We start from the raw sequence: 19,041 nt of genomic DNA on the forward strand, positions 1-19,041 counted from the left end.
ATCCACTGAGCCATGCCAGCCAGGGCAAAAGGCTATTTCTAATACTATTTAAATAATTAATTCCCTTTCATTGTCTCTAATGTATTCCAGTGAAATGTTTATATGGCTATGTGTTAACTAAAAATTTTAGTAAAAATTTAAAATACCTTTTTATAAAGTTCTAGAGCTTTGTTCTGCAGTTTATTTGAATAACTATGAATTATAAATTCTCCAGTTATACAGATGACAATTATCTTTCCATAGCTTTCACAACTTACAGCCAATGTCAAGACAAACAAAAAAAGTTAAATATTCTAAATCTTCAAACAGAAGTCAGAAACCTAGAATTTTAAAGGCATTTTAGCCATCTGATTTTTTGTAAGGTCCTGAGACAAACTGCATAATCTATTTCGAGATCCTCACTTTGAATGCCAGTAGAAACTATTTATCATATTTCACACATCCTTCGTGTATCCAGTGGTTCATTAAACTGAGTACCTGCCACACCTACTGTTTTTCAAAGTTTAAGGCATCATCTGAATTCACACTGACAAAACAATGAAACATTCACAATCACTTACCCAAGACTCGTGGTACAAAACTGTTAGCAGATACATTGCATAATCATAATTCTGTCTCTTTAACGGGCACCTTCAAAAAAGAGAGAGGGAGGAAGTCAAAATTCCAAAAATTCAGTACACAGAATTATTTGCCAAGTATATAAATACTTAATACAAAGGGTAACTTATATTCAGATATTCTGTATCTGTTCCAGGAAAACTCAGTTCTTAGAATAATAGTCTATGTAATTCACTGTTTGAGGATATGGAAAACTTTAAAAAAATTTTTATTTAGGGTATCTCTTTGCTTTCATAACTAATGGAGTTATTTTATCTGATGACAGCTTTATGAAATTTTAATATAATGTGTTCAATCCAAGTATCTATCATCTCAGAGCTAAGAATCTGCTGGACAGCATAAGATACGTTTAATTCATTTAAAAAATAGAGACAGACTGATGATAGATGCTAATCTAAACATTCATCTTGATATTCCCAAAGCCAATTCTTTTAAAATTGAGCTACACTATGCAATGATATATTACTGCTGTTGTATTTAAAATAGAACTAATGACCTAATATTAGGTAAAACTTGTATATCAATATGAGAGGGCATGTTTAATTTTTAGATTGCTACTTCTTTCCACCACTACGCAGGACATGAGCCCAGTGATAATGACACCTCCAAATGCTCTGGAATGGACAGGGAAGGAGAGAGGATGTACCCACCCGGGTGCTTTTCTCTTAAGGAAAGTCTTTTATATTTTGACATAATTTGGAAACAACCAAAGTATAATTCTAGAAATAAAATAACCATATAGTGAAAACATGCCAATAACCTTTCTTTACCTCAAGTGACCTAATTTATAAATTCATATAAAATAAATTTAATACTGCTTTAATGAACTTCTATGCTAGCTGAAATTCTGCTTATTTATACAAGTACCTTGGTAAATTAAATTCCAAGTTAATTGAATAATTTTAGTTGTGAACTATAAGATTTTTATACACTCTGACTTTGTAAAGCTTGTTTAAGCATTAATCACTAGCAAATCATACTTCTGTTTTCTTCTAACACCTTCTGTGATTTTTTTCCTCCACCCCTGCTCCCCCCACCTTCTGTGAATTTTAATACAGATACATTAAAATCAAGGTTAAAAAATGCAACAATAATTTAACTCATCAAGGCAAGCTTCTCCATGTATATAAAGATCTCAACAACAGTAGACTAGTGTGATACCAAAAATATAAATTAGATAACTTCTCGACCTAATAACGCTAACATAAGTTGACATAAAAGGCTATCCTTATTTTCAACGTCATTTCTTTAAAAAGGACTGCAGGGGATGGGAGGACAATGAACACACGTGGCAGATCGGCTCAACTTTTCTTTCTTTACCTATCTGTTTTGATGGTAAGCACATCCGTGGTCTTGCAGTACCGCTCTCCTACAAGTTTAATAAGTTTCTTCTTTGCATGATCATCCAAATTCAAACTGGAAAGTTTAACCTTAAAATTACAAGAAAAAAGTTATTTGAAAAAGATTATTTCATAGACTTCATTTAATTTTTAAAAAAATGGTAGTAATGTTATTTAAATTAACATTAAAATAAGCAAAAGGAAACCTTTTCAAACTCCTTTCTATACAGAGTTAGCATCTGGCCTGCATTATGATCTTACTCATGGAAAAAAGGGGGGGGGGGGCGAACTGTTTTGTGCTCTTTGAAAGTTCTGGGCATTGGTACCCTTCCTGAAAGAATCAATGGCATGTCTCTTAAATAAATGAAATTAGGGCGCTCATGAGTAGCATTACCTAATAGAATTAAACTCAATTAGTATTAGTAAAGCTGGAATATAGGAATACAGTCATTGTAAAACATAAGGACTTTAAGAAATTTCTACCATGCAATTATGAGACCCATACCATGCCAACTAGTTGAGGGTCATTTACTTTAAAAGCTACAATTCTCTCACAGAGGTTGGAATATAGCATCAAAAGATCAAAACATTTGAAATAATATAGCCCAATATTACTCAAAATGACAATACTAGTCCCACAGGCTGACAAGAAGAATTATTTCTTTAAAAGGGCTATGTGTGTTGAATACATTCAGGAAACGCTAAGTTAAATTAGGTTCTTTACAGCAGGATTTCTTAGAGGAGGTAATATTTAATAAACATTGTGAAATGTCAAGATTCAGAGTTGTTATGTAATGATTTCCAAATTTATTTGACCTCAGATTCCACTTTTCAAGGGACAATTCATGAAATTACTCTTCCGTATAACGTATTTTGGGAAATGATAGACTAAATAAACACACTTGTTAATGTGCAGAGAATTATGGCATGGCTGAAGTTATCATCTAGAGATGAATAGGCTTGACACAGGAAAATAAGTTAAACACTAGAATACAGTTAAATAAGGTAAAACCACAGATTATTTTTCCATGGAGAACTTTAAGAATAAGAAAGAGTCATAACTATCTGAAGAAGAAAAAGGCTAATAAGTAAGATTTTGAAATCCCATCCATTTCTTCTCTCTAGCTCCCAAAACCCTGCACTTGCCTGAAAACACCACAGCAAAAGAACTTACTATTTTCCCACAACTGCAAACTCTTGAGAGTACAAAAGATATCTGTCTTGTTCTAGGCAATGGACTAGCACTTGAAAAACATTTAACACATATGTGCTGAATGTATACATAAGTAAAAACAAGGGAGAATATACTGTTTATTTAAGCATTATGAATTTTATTTGAACTGGAAAAAAGAGAAAAAATAAATATAAACGCAACTTTAATAACCATAAGTACTAAGAACTATTAAATATCAATCCAATAGAAAGGTTATATGTTGGAGACAATGTGAAATATCATAGACCCCAGGAAAAAAAATGTATCAAAGACCAGGTTATCAGCTTGATGGATAAAATAAGCAATTTTATGATAACTCTGATCATTAATAATACAGAGCATTATTTATAAGAAAATCATAAAATGGATCTACATTATGATCATAATTATGAAAATACATACATATATGCATAGATATAGTCAAGAGAAAGAAATGAATACCTTTTACCTTAGGATAATGAAAATATAGGGACTTTTTCCTTTTAAAACTCCCTTCAATGAAACCATGATGTTTAACAGTAAATTTTAAAATCTACCATTTGAAAAACTGAAGTGTTCTAGCTTTTTATATGGGAAGTAGTCCAAAAAAATGGCAGTAATGCTGATCATTATTGTAACAACTGCTTTAAAACTCATGCTCACATTAACATTTTAATATTCAAAAATTATATGGAATTTATGCCAGAAACTCATAAATATTTCAGACACAGCTGTGTGGTGCACGCACGCCATCTGCTAGCACTCGAAGGCACTGCAAAACTGTAGTCTTTAACCTGGACGATAATCTGATTTTAAAGTTGAACAGCATTCATCGTCATTCTTGTTCCAAAATTTAAAAGAATCCTTAGGCTTTTCTTTTGTCAAGTTGCTGTATTTTAAAGAATCTATATGGTACTATTAACACTGACCTCAAAACAATGTTGACATTTCAAATCGTAGGAGGTTGTGGTTATTATATGTGTGTATCTTCAAATGCCCATATTTAAAAGAGCTACATAAATTGAACAATGTCTAAATGTGTGAAATATTTTCTCTATTTACAAGTACAGTGCAATTAGTTACAGAACTCTGGTATTACATTTAAGAACTGGATTTGATTTCTAGATTTGCTATTTATTGGCTAACTGATCTTAAACAACTCATTTAATCTTCCTTTGTTTCCTTGGAAATAGAGTATGGAGTAGATATTTTAGATGATGAAATTAAGGAATTATCCAAACTTCTGTTAGCTATATTAATTACACCGGAATTATGTAAGAAAATCTTTTCAATTTAGAGATCTTATTGCAAAATGTCAGAAATTAGTAATTTTAAACACTTAAACCAAAACCACTAAAATACATATAGATGTGTGTGTGCTAGTATATGAAGCACTCAATATTTTAAATGTCAAATATTAATTACTAAGTCAAGGTGCCATGTATGTTTATTGTACTACTGTCTCTACATCTCCAAACATTTAAAATTTTTTATAATAAAAGATTAAAAAACAGAATTTGGTAAAGTGGCCAAGTGAAAAGTTAAAAAAACAAGTATACCGCTTTTGACAAGAGTGGCAAGACAATTCAATGAGGAAAGAACAGTCTTTCCAACAAACAGTGCTGAGACAGATGAATACCCACATGCAGAAGAAGGAAGCTGAACCCCTACCTTATGCCATACACAAAAATTAACGGAAAGTGAATCACAGTCCTAAATATAAGAGACAACGCTGTAAAACCCTTAGAAGAAAACATCGGACTAAATCTTCATCATTTTGAATGACACAGTGGTTTCTTGCATATGGTACCAAAATAACAAGACAAAAAAAACCCCAAAACTGCACGTACTAGACTTCATCAAAATCGAAACTTTTGTGTTTAAAAAGACAGCACTGAGAATGTGAGATGACAATGCACGGAATGGGAGGAAATATCTACAAGACACACATCTGTTAAGGAACTGGTACCAGAGTATATAAAAAACACAAGTGAACAACAAATACATCAATCATACAACTGAAAAACGAGCAAAGGATTTAAACAGACATTTCTCCAAGAAGACAATCAAATGGTCGGTAAGCACAAGGAAAAGTCTCAACAGCGCAAGCTACTAGGGAAATGTAACCAAACTCACAATGAAGGACCACTTCACACCCATTAGCATGGCGAAAACGAAAACGTCTGAGAGTAACAACCACTGGTGAGGACGTGGGGAAACTGGAGCCCTCGAGCATTTTTGGTGAGACTCTAAAGCAGTGCAGCCACTTTGTCAGAACGGTTTGACAGTTCCTCAGAAAGTTAAACATGGAGTCACTATACGGCCCAGCAATTATACCACCCACAGAACTGGAAACATATATCCATACAAATATGTACATGAGTGTTCGCAGCAGCATTATTTGTAATAGCCAAAAAGTGGAAACAACCCATATATCTATAAATAAAGATCTAGTGTACTTGTAAAATGGAATATTATTCTGCAATAAAGAAAGAACAAAGAACTGACACATGCTACAACAGATGAGACAGTGAACGCATTTTACTGAGTGAGAGTATTCATACTGCATGACTTAGAAGAAATGGCAGGAAGAGGTGATGGAAAGAGACAAAGCAGATTAGTGGTCGACAAGGGCTTGGAGTGGGGAAGGAGGGACAATGGGGAGTGACTGATAATGGATATGGGGTTTCTTCTACGGGGATGAAAATTTCTGGAGTTAGGTGTGGAGTTAGGCAGTGGTAATGGTTGCACAACCCTGTGAATATGTTAAAAACAACTGAACTGTACACTTTGGAAGGGTGATTTCCATTGTCTATGAACTGTATTTTAATAGAACTATCATTAAAAAGAAAAAATGAGTATAAGATATCAATATACCATCAAAATGGACAAATAACAAAAAAAAGCATTTCACAAAAGAATAAATTCTCACCCTCATTAGAATTAAAAGACAAATTTTAATATATGTAAGATGTATTTTTTACCAATAAAATTGATAGGCCATAATAACATGTAGGTTGGTGAGGGTATAGAAAAACAGGCTTTCTCACACTCTGCTGGCGTTGCATTTGTTACATTTCCTGCAGGAATTTACAGTACATAATCAAAAAAACTTTTACAAATACATGTCAAAAAAGAGTTAGAAAGCCTGAAGGTCACCCTGGACGGGTCACTCGGTTGGTTAGAACATCATCCCAACACATGGAGACTGTAGGTTCAATTCTTGCTAAGGCAGGACACATTAAATGTTACGAGAAGTAACCAACGAGTGCATAAATAAGTGAAACAACAAATCGATGTTTCCTTTTCTCTCTCCAAAATCAGTAATAAAAAAAGCCTAAAGATACCACAATGTGGAAATGTGGATAACTTAAACAAATTATGGCAGATCCACACTGAGCAACTGTTTGTCCGTATCTCCCACTTCAGTCTCAGAGGTTGGACCGGGCCTGATGGATCCGCACTGCATGTGCAGCCTCAGGCCCTGCTCGGCACACAGCAGACCTTCGTTTACGTACTATCTTGTGCAGCTGTTAAATACAATGCAAAGAATGTTGGAAACCTTTGGGAAAATTTTAATTCATATTATTAAATGAAAAATAGCAGATAGAGCAATCAAATAGAGCATCATTCCATTAACATACAACAGGCTGACTGTGCATGTACTAAACTGAGCTTGTAAGTCAACAGTGGTTATTTATGAGTAGCAGAATTATAGGTAATTTTATTTTATACTTTGAAAGACATATTGTCTAAATTTTCTATAATAAATATGTATCAGTTTTATAATAAAATCCACAAAATGCTATTTTAAAGTAATATATTGTAATAGTTTTTTTAAACTATCTCTTACCCTTAAGGTTACTGCTCGTGCTCTGGGGTTTCGAACAGATGGTCCTGATGAAACATAATCAGCTGTGTCGATTTCAATGGGAAAATGCTTCTCACATTTTTCATCACTGTCTAGTGCAGCAGGCCACTCAGTGCAGAAATCTGAGAATTAAAAGAATTATCTCAGTAATTTTGCAGGTACATTCTCACTGTAATGCATGCTTCCAGACAAAAACATACTATTGAGAGATTACTCTCTCAGATTACATGAAATGGAAGAACAGATTCTACTCTGCACTTTACAGACCTATCATCAACCCTCATCTCTTCTTCTTAGGTGAACCATTTTAGGGAATTTAACTAAGAGAATGATCTGACTAGTTCAGGTTTGGTGGGGAGCAGTATGTTCAATTAAAAGGGAACTATGACTTGAGTATGTTCAATTATAGCTCTACACGTACCTGCCATGGGACAGTTTAAGTCCTCCTCATCAACCCAATCCACACAGTACACAGGGCCTGGAGCATCACTATTTTCAAAAAGGCAACAGGTAGTATCATTCGCTCCCAAATGAAGAAGGTAACTAAAGACTGGCTGAAGACACTGAAAGGAGCTCTGAGAAGGCTCTATGAGAAAACTGAGATGTACAACAATCTTTCAGAAATTCAGGGCCTCAAGACAAAACAAGTACGAAAGCCTAGGTAATCCTTAAAAGGGTCCTTATTAATAGCTCATGTTTCTTTATGTGACTTCTGAGGGAGTGGGGCAGACTTGTCCTCATATTCTGGCAATTCAGCTAGCAGAGGGAGGAGCGGAACTGGGTCTGAGACCTGCACCAGCACAGGAGGAAATGCTAAGCAGTGGGAACGTGGCCCTCCATCTATCTCCATAGCACAGAGGTGTAAACTCAGGCCTTGAAAGAAGAAAAAACAGCAACTACCCACAAACAAACCATGGAAGGAAAAGAAAGAGCTCCTGGCTTCTCAGAGCTATCCGCATTGAGGGTCTCCACAGGTAGGTGGCTGATTTCATTTTGCCCTACTCATACCAAGTTAGTGTGACAGAGGGCTCTCAGTCTGGGACGAAAGCTTCTGGCACTATCAGGGTCTCCACAAGGGAAATCTCATTCCTTAAACAGCCTCATTCTAAGAAGAGCTAAAAGCAATTGGTTCCGCAGGCCCAACACAGAGGACGCACAGATCCCTGTTTTCTCAAAAAACCAGGACTGCAGGAGAGGCTGGTCACGATCACAGGCAGACGTGGGAGCCCTTCGAGGTAATGAAGACAATCTAAGGAACAGTGAAAGATGCTTTGCCAACATTTTCCCTGAGCTCACAATTTTCTTATAGTAGGCACTATATTTAGCTCTTATTTAGGATTTAATATCAGAGTCAGCAAAACATCACGTTGGGTTAGAGACTCTCCAGGATGTGGGACTAACTAACCATATGTTAGCGAGTTAAATGCATACATTCACACCAATCCCTGAACACCCTGTTTGAGAGACCAATACTCAGATACCCAGAGGGGAAAGAAATATCTTTACAACCAAAACCAATTCGGCATTTAAATAAAATGAACACAGCAAGATCACTGAGGTAATGTCATTCCTGTTACGGACCAATTCCAACATCCTACACTGTAGGATACAACACTGCCAAGCACTTTATAAGAGAGACTAGTTTGGAGAACTTTGTAAGTTCCTGAGTTTGTACTGAATCTTTTTTTTAAACTTTGAATAAGTCATTTCAATCACCAGATCATAATTACAGCCTTTATATTAAATGACCTGATTACATGTTTAAAAGAATACAGCCAACTGGAAAGTACCTAATAGACCTCTATTAGCCTTTATTCATCTGATAGATAGAGAAATGACGAGACTTCAGAAGACCTTGGTTTTTACTTAACTTCTGCCACTAATTATTAAAATTTTGGTAAATTACCTAACTTTCCTGGGCTTCAGATTTTCCATCTGCAAGTCAGATATAAAATTTAAACTGACCTACTTTGAAAGAAAACTGAGAAGAAATATTTGAAAAGCCTCTGAGTTATTTGGAAGATATAATCAAAATCCAGAAGCTGGCCAAAGTGTAGAGAGGGAATTAAGGAAAGATTAAAACACTCGAACACTCTTCTGAAAGTGCTGTATGAAAACCTTACATTTAAAAACTATGAAGCACTTCAGAAATATCTCATAACAACCAGTTTCTAGATTATGAATGCACATTTCAATCTAATCTTAAAAAGGAAAAAAAATGGAATTTATCAGTACAATGCATTTGCCAACTGGACTTACAACGGAGTAAAAAAGAGACAAATTATTTGTGCTAAATGGAGCACAAATGTGCCACAGTGGTCAGTGTCAGTCTCACACCAGGCACTAATGAATATGCTGCGGAAACACAGAATTGAGGGACAGAAAAGCAGCCTAATGCCCCCACACAGAAGACCATATAAATGAAAGGAGACAGAAGGGATACTCTTTCTTCCCTCATTTCAAGAGTAAGATCATTATTTCTACTTTTCAAGACCTCTTATCTCCTCTTCCTAATACTTTGGAATGGAAGGCCCTCCCAAAAGCTAAACTTGAATTGTAATCATGCTCACTACCCTATCTCTCTTCCCTGAATAATCCCGCTACCTGTAAAGTGCCTCCAGATTTCCTTTTCCTTCCTCAAAATCCATAACAAGTACACTGGGCACTGATACATCGCCTTTAAGTCAGCATGAAATTCCGACTTGTTCCAAAGGGACTGTTAAATTAAACTACACAATCACTAATAGCTGTCAACTTAAAGCAATTCAAATTTACTTATTCTAGATACAGTCCAATGCAAATGAGACCAGAAATTAAATTGGAATGTGTACAGATTTTGAAAACATACATAAAACCATGAGCAAAAAAAAAAAATGTTCTTTGTCCTTAGCTCCAAGCATGTCGGAAGGAAAAACAACAGGATAAGTGAGTGAAATCTTTGTTTTTATCTAGGAATCAACAGCTATTGTTCAAAATCAGTAAATCCACAGCTGGAAATATAATCACATTCAGATGACTACTTCATCATATGTGTGTGTATCTACACACACACACACACTATATATAAAGTATATATGGTATATATACTCCTTTATCCACGTACACATTAAATACCACACACACACACACACAATGGAAGTTATTATCACACATAAATAATGATTAACAGAACACTTCTAGAATGTTTAAGAGTACACCTAAATAATGATTAAGAGAACACTTCCAGAATTAGGGTAAAGGAGAAGTATGAGATGATGGCTTTTCATCACCAGCTCTTCTACTTGATGTTACCACTTCAAATTTCTTTAAAATTTTAAACATCTTCAAAGTAACTCTTCCCTGCCAAGTATCCCATTACTGACCCTACTAACTCTTTAGCTACTCAGCATCTTCTCCACTATCATCAATTTAAATTATATTGATTTGCATCTATTGACAACACTCTGAAATATGTTCTTCAGTCTCTTCACAACAGTGATTTCTATAATTCAACAATAAGTTCCTACTTCAACAAGGATTACGATTTATGATTGTATTTATTATTCATAGTACCTTGTAAAGTGGTCAGCAAAAGACTTTTTTTTTTTGCATATTTGACATCTAACAACTCACTGAAAACAACTTAAAAATCCTTAAAAATAAAGAAGAAACCAGCAATAATTCAGAATAGAAAGCAATACAGTATATTAGAAATGAGATCCACCCCCCCCCTCAGCTTATTGAGATCTAATTGACATATAACCTTGTGGAAGTTTAAGGTGTACATGTTAATTTGATACAAATATATTGCAGTATGATTACCATCATACTTAGGAAAAACCTGTAGCATATCATATATTACCATTGTTTTCTGGTAAGGACATTTAAGGTCTACTCACTTCACAAATTTTAGGTATATAATATATTATCATGGACTATGATCGCCATGCTGTATATTAGGTTTCCCAAACTTACTCATTATAACTGGAAGTCTGCACCCTCTGACCATTATCTCCTTTTTCCTCTGCCCTCCAGTCCCTGAAACCACCATTCCTAGTCTGTTTCTGAGTTTGGCTTTTTAAATTACACTTGAGTGATATTATACAGTATTTGTCTTTCTCTGACTTATTTCACATAGCATAATGTCCTCAGGGTCATCCACACTGTCACAAATGACAGGATGCCATTCTTTTCAAAGCTGAATAATATTCCAATATATATATACACATACACGTACACACATGTGTAAGGTCTGTACAGAAAGTATCCAGCCATGTAATATGAGAAATGGAGACATTTACTGAACATACAAGGTACAAGAAAAACACTGTACACAGGGCAATGGTACCTCAGTCCCCTGGTAGGCACCTTGGAACCTCACACAGTTCTAATTGCCATCAGCTGCCCCACCGTATTTTCCTGAGTCTTATCGACGGTCTGAAATCTCTTCCCTTTCAAAGGTGATTTGTTTTGGGAAAAGCCAGAAGTCACAGGGTGTCAAATCCAGGTTATAGAGGAGCTGAGTCACCAGGGTGATGTGATGTTTTGCCAAAAAACTCTGAATGAGACATGATGAATTAGCAGGTGCACTGTCATGATGAAGCTGCCAATCACCAGTTGCCCATAGCTGCAGCCTTCTGAATCATCCCCATAGTTTCCACAAAGGAATGTTCAAGCTTAATGCAAAATGGGATGCAGATTCACTGCTCTACTCACTCAGTCATTTTGAATGCGATGGCCACACAGTACACATGCTCACTCAAAGGTGTCTACTGCCCTCACTGACTAGCACAGTGAAGCCGTCATTGTTCGTGTGTGCCATTCCAGTCCACTCTCCTTGGCTGCCAGGTTACACTAATGTCATGCACACCGTTCTTGTTATATTAACAATGGCTGGATTTCTTCTGGACTAATATATGTATATATTACATACATCATTTATCCTTTAACCATCTAGTGACAGACACTTAGGTTGTTTCCACATCTTGGCTGTTATGAATAACGCTGCAGTGAACACAGGAGTACATATAACTCTGTGGAGGCTACCGGCCAGCAGTATCCATCTCTGCTGCGGATGCTCGTCCAAACAAGAGAAAAACATCCACAGAGACAACTGGGTCCTGTGGGGAAATAGGGACGGAATGGCCACTCTCTCTAGTGGAGAGTGCGCTGAGCCCCCGCCTGAGAAGGCTTTTTATTAAGAATACAGACTCAGTTTGTGGATTCACAGTCTGGCAGAAAAGATCAAAAGGAATAGGTAACCTTCAAAGGTGCTTACAGAACTCCCACTGGGATTCTGGGCAATTTTGGAGTTTTATCATTTGAAAGGACTACAAGGCCCAAAAGGCTAGTTTTGGTTTCCTGTCTGTGCCTACAAATTCTAATTTCATAACATCCTCCAGCAAACAGATCTCCCAGGATCTTGCATATTCTATGTCCCAGGTCTGATTACCCCAGGGGTCCGCCGACTCTGGTCTGGACTGCATCACCCCTGTCATTTCCGCAGGTCTGAGTCGGGCAGAGGAGACAAAGGCAGCCAGGAGACTTGGATTTCTCACATCTAAGAACAAGGACTCAGGCTTTGACAAAGCTGAGGGGGCAGGAGTTGATGTCCATCACCCCTTAATTTCCACAGCCCAGAGTCTCTTCCCTGAGGCCTCCTCGTGATCATGCCTGTCTTAGGCGACTTCCCCCCGTGGGAAATCTTACCCGTCATCGGCTAACTGATCAAGCATAGGAGGCCAGAAACAGAAAAGGCAGAGTTCGCGCCAGGGAAATAAGTTTTGTCTCCTTAGTGGCTCCTGGTTTGGAGGTCTCGCACTCAGCCTAAGTCACAGGGGGTTACAGCTTTCTGAGACCAGGCAGGGCAGACTCCAACATAACTCTTCAAGATAGTGATTTCATTTCCTTCTGATAAATCCCCAGAAGTGTGACTGCTGAGTCACATGACAGTTATACTTTTAATTCCTTGAGCAACTGCCACACTGTTGCATAGATGCTGTACCAAGTGACATTCCCACCAACAGTGCAAAGAGGTTCCCTTCCTCCACGTCTTTGACCACATTTATCTCGTCTTTTTGCTGACTGCCATTCTACCAGGTGTGAGGTGATAACTCATTGTATTTTGATTCGCATTTCCCTGCTGATTAGAGATGTTAAACGCCTTTCCATGTAATTCAAACATTTCTATGTCCTCTTTGAAAACTGTCTACTCAGTTCCTCTGCCCATTTAAATGGCATTATTTGGCTTTTTGCTACATGTTTTTTGCTGAGTTATATGAGTTCCCTATATATTTTGCGTATTAAACCCTGACTAAACATATGACTTGCAAATATTTTCTCCTATTTTGTAGGCTATCTTCATTTTGTTGATGGTCTCCGTTGCTCTGCAGAAGCTTTTTAGTTTGATGTAGTCCCTTTTATTTTGCTTTTGCCTTTGCTTTTGATGTCAAATCCAAAAAAATTATTGCCCAAACCAGTATCAAGGAGCTTACTCCCCTCTACCCCCTTTTCTTTTGGGAGTTCATGGTTTTAGGTATTATAATCAAGTCTTTAATACATTATGAGTTGAATTTTCTGTTGGGTGTAAGACAGGAGTCCAGTGTTATTCCTTCACATGTAGTTATCCAATTTTCCTAACACCATTTATTGAAGAGGCTATCCTTTCCTCATTTTATATTCTTGGTTTCTCTGTTATAAATTAATTGACCACATATGAGTGGGTCTATTCTGGGCTCTTCACTCTGTTCCACTGATCTGTTTTTATATCAACATAGTTTTAATTAACACACCTTTCTAATATGATGTGGAATCAGAAAGTATGATGCCTCCACCTTTGTTTTCCTTAAAATTGCTGGCTATTCAGGGTCTTCTGTGATTCCACACAAATGTTAGAACTGTTTTTTCTACTTCTGTTAAAAATGCCATTGGAATTTTTATGGGAATTACACTGGCTACTGATGGCTCTGGGTAGTAGGGACATTTTAACAATATTAATTCTTCCAGTCCACAAAAACACAGAATATCTCTCTATTTATTTGTATCTTTTTTAAAAAAAGAATTTATTTATTTATTCTGGGGTGGGGAGAGGAAAATCAATGTGTGGTTGCCTCTTCTGCACCCCCTATTGGGGACCTGGCCCGCAACCCAGGCATGTGCCCTGACTGGGAATGGAACTGATGACTCTATGGTTCACAGGCTGGCACTCAATCCACTGAGCCACAGCAGCCAGGGCTATTTATTTGTATTTTCTTCAATTTCTTTGATCAATGTCTTACAGTTTTTAGTATATAAATCTTTCATGTCCTTGGTTAAATTTATTTCTAAGTATTTTACTCTTTTTGATTCAATTATAAATGAGATTGTTCTCTTAATTTATCTTTCTGACAGTTCACTGTTAGTATATAGAAACAACTGATTTTTGTATATTGATTTTGAATCCTGCAACTTTACTGAATTTATTAGTCCTAAAAGTTTTTTTAGTGAAGTCTCTAGGGTTTTCTATATACAGTATCCTGTCATCTACAATTAGAGACAATTTTTCTTCCCTTACAATTTGGATGCCTTTTATTTCTGTTCCTTGCCTAAATGCTCTGGGTAGGACTTCTACTACTATGTTGAATAAAAGTGACTTGTCCTTGTCTTGTCCTGATGATAGAGAGCCACTGAGTATAACAGCTGTGAGTATAGTAGCTGTGAGCTTGTTGTATGTGGCCTTTATTATGTTGAGGTGCATCCCCTCTACATAGTTTGTTGAGAGTTTTTCTCATCAAAGAAGGTTGAATTTAGTCAAATGATTTTTCTGAATTTATTGAAATGATTATATCATTTTTATCCTTTATTTTACGAATGTGGTGTACCACACCAATGTGCAGATGCTGAACCATCCTTCCATCCCTGAAATAAACTCCACTTCATCATGGTGTATGATCCTTTTAATGTACTGTTGAATTCACTGCGCTACTATTTTGATGAGGAATTTTGCATCGATGTTCATCAGGGATATTGGCTTGTAATTCTCTTTTCTTGTAGTGCCCTTGTCTGGCTTTGGTGTCAGGGTAACACTGGCCTTGTAAAATAAATCTGCCAAGTGTTCCCACCTCTTCTATTTTTTGGAAGAGTTTGAGAAAAATTTGTATTAGTTCTTTAAATGTTTAGAATTCACCAGCGAAGCCAGCTGGTACTGGACTTTGTTGGGAGGGTTTTTTTATTTCTGATTCAATCTCCTTACTAGTAATCAGTCTGTTCAGACATTTTATTTAATCATGATTCATTCATGGTAGGCTGTATGTTTCCATGAATTTATCCATTTCTTCTACATTATCCAATTTACTGGTGTATAATTAGTCATAGTGACCTTTTACAATCTTTTGCATCTCTGTGTTATCAGTTAGAATGTCTCCTTTCATTTATAATTTTACTTATTTGAATCCTCTCTATTTTGTTCTTGGTGAGTCTAAGTAAAGGTTTGTGTATTTTATTTATCTTTTCAAAAAACCAGCTCTTAGTTTTATTTATCTTTTCTATTGTCTTTTTTAGTCCCTATGTCATTTATTTCCACTCTGATCTTTATTATTTCCTTCCTTCTAACTTTGGGCTTAGTTTATTTTTCTTTTTCTAGTTCCTTAACATATGAAGTTAGATATTTGAGATCTTTCATGTGCCTTAATGTAGAAATTTATTGCTATTAACTTCCTTTAGTACTGAGTTTTTAAATCTGCTAAATCTTGGTATGATGTTTTTCCATTTTCATTTGTCTCAAGATATTTTTTTATTTCTCTTTTAATTTCTTCTTTGACCCACTGTTTGTTCAGGGCAAGCTGTTTAATCTCCACATATCTGTGACTTTTCCAGTTTTCTTCTTATAATTGGTTTCTAGTTTTATGCCACCACGGTCAGAGAAGTTGCTTGATATGATTTCGGTTTTCTTAAATTATTAAGACTCATTTTGTGGCCTAACACAATCTACCCTTGAGAATTTTTCATGTGCATTTGAGAAGAACAGGAATTCTGCAGCTGCTGGGTGGGGTGTTCCATATATGTCAAGTCCATGTGGTCTAATGTGTAGCCCAAGCCCAGTGTCTCCTCATCTTTTTCTGCCCAGATGACCTATCCAACGCTGAATGTGGGGCATGAAGTCCCCTACTATTAGTGTATTGCTGTTTACTTCTCCCTTCAGTTCTGTTAGTGTTGATTAATACATGCAGGTGCTCCTATAGTGGGTGCATAAATATTTACAAATGTTATACTGTCTTGCTAAATCAACCCCTTTATCCTTAGAAGAGAGAATATTCTATTCAAAGTCAATGATGTAACAAAACAACCACTTACCTTTAAGAGCTTCACAGTGCTTTTTAATTGCTACAGGAGTCAAATGCAGAAAATTGGGGATCTAAAGTAGTGAAATTTAAAGGATAAATTAGTCAAATGTCTTAAAAACATAAAATAGACAATTTGCTGATACAACTAAATCAAAGGCCCGATAAGCTTTATAATAAAATGTGGTAGTTTTTTACAGTATTAATTCTATGTCAACAGTGTTATGAATTCAAGAAATAAATCCCTTGGAATATAGATTCAGTACCAAGTATCTTAAAATGACAACACCGGAAAAAAGAAACATCATTTTTATAGCACTCTTCCTGCCGTGAATCTACAGGTGAGTTATCTTTCCTTTACAGAACTGAGAGCACCGAAGGGCACAGGTCACTGTTTAACCACCCTGACTGCCCAGGATTACAAAGCACTGTGACACAGTTTCCACTTTGTACTTAGCAGACATTTTAGAGCTGAATGAATAAACAAAGCTTGCAAATCTTAACTGAACAATTAATTTAATGAAGTTAGGAATATTTATATGATGATATATTAAGAGGCTACCTAATCATTCACAGGGCCAATGGGAAGTTTAGGAAAGGTCAGAGATTGAATTCCTTCAAATAAATAATTAAATATACTAGATATTTCTTGAATAATATTAAGCAACTTAAAAGAAAATTTAGTTAGACTCATTTGGAAAGAATAATTTGAACAAGCTAAAAAGTTACTCCAAACATTATGCCTGGAATCTTAAGTGTTGATCAGAAAACATTTAATCAAGAGAAATAAGCAATGAAAACTGTGACTATGGAGTAGGTGGCTTCGTTTTTCTATACTTCTATTTTTGAAACATAAAATATAATCTTAACATCATAAAAGAAAAAATAAATTAATTAAACTGGACATTTAAAATAGCTGGAAAACAATAATAGCTGGTGCCTGCATAACGTTTATACAGGCACTGTTCTGTGCAGCTCACAAACTCATCCAATGGCACTCACGAGGAATAAACCACCTCACTGGACTAAGCATACAGGTGACTCTTAAAAGGGATGGCGTGCATTAAATGTTTAGATATCTGTTTTTATTCAAATACATTCACAACCACTAGAGTTATTACAAACATATTGCTACTCTCTCACCCAGTGATATTTTCCAAAGACCTTTTTAAAAAAAAACTAAGTTCATTTCTCCTCTTTCACTTGAAGAAAAAAATAATTTCCTCAATATTTGTTTTGTTTTATCTCTTGAAACATTCCCATTTCCAAATTCCAACTCCTCTTGCCTCTAGCAGCAGGTAAGCCCTTCTCCATGTCACCATCTCATTTTTTACCATCACATTTTATCATATTTTTCTTGGTAGTTTACGAAGATTCTTGTTTAATGGAAAACAGTTTGTTGGTGATAATTCCATGGTATATAAGAGAAAACCATCTAAGACATGCATTCCCAGGCTAAGCATATTTACATTTTCTTTAAAAGCCTACAGTTCAGGCTTGGCTGGTGTGGCTAAGTGGACTGTATTGAGTGCCAGCCTACAAATCAAAGGGTCACTGGTTCAATTCCCAGTCAGGACACATTCCTGGGCTGCAGGCCAGATCCCCAGTAGGGGGCACGTGACAGGCAACCACACACTCTTCTCTCTCTCCCTCTTTCTCCCTCCCTTCTACTCTCTGCAAATTTAAAAACACAAAACAAAACCTGCAGTTCACAAATCACTATAGATGCTAATAATTGAGACATTTAATATGCCCTATTTTGTTTTAAGCAATAAAGTTTAAGGACAATAACATTAATATTAAATAATATTCCACCTTTCTGGACAGAAAGTTAAAAATATTTTACAAGTGGAACCTTCATCACCCCCAGTTATCAATCTCAAATCAGATTATTTCACTTTTCCTAGTTCCATCTGAAAGACACAATACAGAAAAGATAGAACAGAAAAGAAAAAGCCAAATGGGAAGCTACAGGACCAATTAATTACATTTTTAAATGTCTAGGATTATTTGAGTCTTCTTTACCATGAATAATCAAAATATAGTACCCATTATTATCTGGGAAAAATTAAATTAAAACACAATAAGCTGTTATATACTGAGCCTTGAAGTACAAGGGGGGGAAGGAGAGTGGGAGGAAGATCACCATTTATTTAGACATAAGTCTTAGCCAAAGAACCAGCAACTTATCTTACCTTTAGAAGCTCCAGATTCCCCTCCTTTGCCATGGGCACGCCTCTTTTCACTGGATAACCCATTCGAACGGGAAGAGGCACAACAGAGGGCTTAAACGGCGCGGCAACCGGGTAAACGCTAGGCCAGTCCTGGTCAACGGCCATTTTCTCCGTCCTAGGAGGTAGTGCCTAAGAAACATAAAACGGTTTATTATTTTACATATGAACATATTTTCAAATTTTAAACAAAAGAAAACATGTAATTAAGAGAACACTAGCAGAGTTGCAACCTACATAAAATCTGACCTCCCACAAAGCTACTGCTATTTAAATAAAAAAACACCAAATCTACCTATTTCTGCACCGGTTCCTCAAACCCTCTGGGGCAAGGATCCCCTTTAACAGCACATTTCCTTTACTAAAAATATCTCTATCTTATTTATTTACCTAGACTTTCAACAAACTTTTTACATTTTGTTTATGAAGGGGGTGAATAACAATATATTTTGTAATAACTTTTAAAATTTCTTTGATGGAAGTCAGTACATGA

At 36.0% G+C, this 19,041-nt stretch overlaps 1 protein-coding gene and 1 long non-coding RNA gene across 4 annotated transcripts in view; both read right to left on the reverse strand.

The window, feature by feature from the left end:
• The window catches only part of LOC114513178 (28S ribosomal protein S35, mitochondrial), a 42,827-nt gene that overhangs the window by 13,007 nt on the left and 10,779 nt on the right, over window positions 1-19,041 (reverse strand). For 2 of the 3 annotated variants that reach the window (XM_036019224.1, XM_036019226.1), the window contains exons 3-7: window positions 18,513-18,680; window positions 16,331-16,391; window positions 7,004-7,143; window positions 1,939-2,048; window positions 561-630 (exon numbers count right to left, since the gene is read on the reverse strand). In XM_036019224.1, coding sequence (XP_035875117.1) covers window positions 561-630; window positions 1,939-2,048; window positions 7,004-7,143; window positions 16,331-16,391; window positions 18,513-18,680 — 549 coding nt within the window. The remainder of the gene's footprint in view (window positions 1-560; window positions 631-1,938; window positions 2,049-7,003; window positions 7,144-16,330; window positions 16,392-18,512; window positions 18,681-19,041) is intronic. The other variant, XM_036019225.1, reaches the window with a different exon arrangement.
• On the reverse strand, window positions 1,441-1,929 carry LOC118499112. The gene is made up of 2 exons (XR_004901631.1): window positions 1,656-1,929; window positions 1,441-1,617 (listed from the first exon to the last, which is right to left on the reverse strand). It is a non-coding gene; the product is annotated as an uncharacterized LOC118499112 (long non-coding RNA).

Source organism: Phyllostomus discolor, chromosome 2, assembly GCF_004126475.2.
Source record: "Phyllostomus discolor isolate MPI-MPIP mPhyDis1 chromosome 2, mPhyDis1.pri.v3, whole genome shotgun sequence".
Taxonomy (NCBI): Eukaryota; Metazoa; Chordata; class Mammalia; order Chiroptera; family Phyllostomidae; genus Phyllostomus; species Phyllostomus discolor.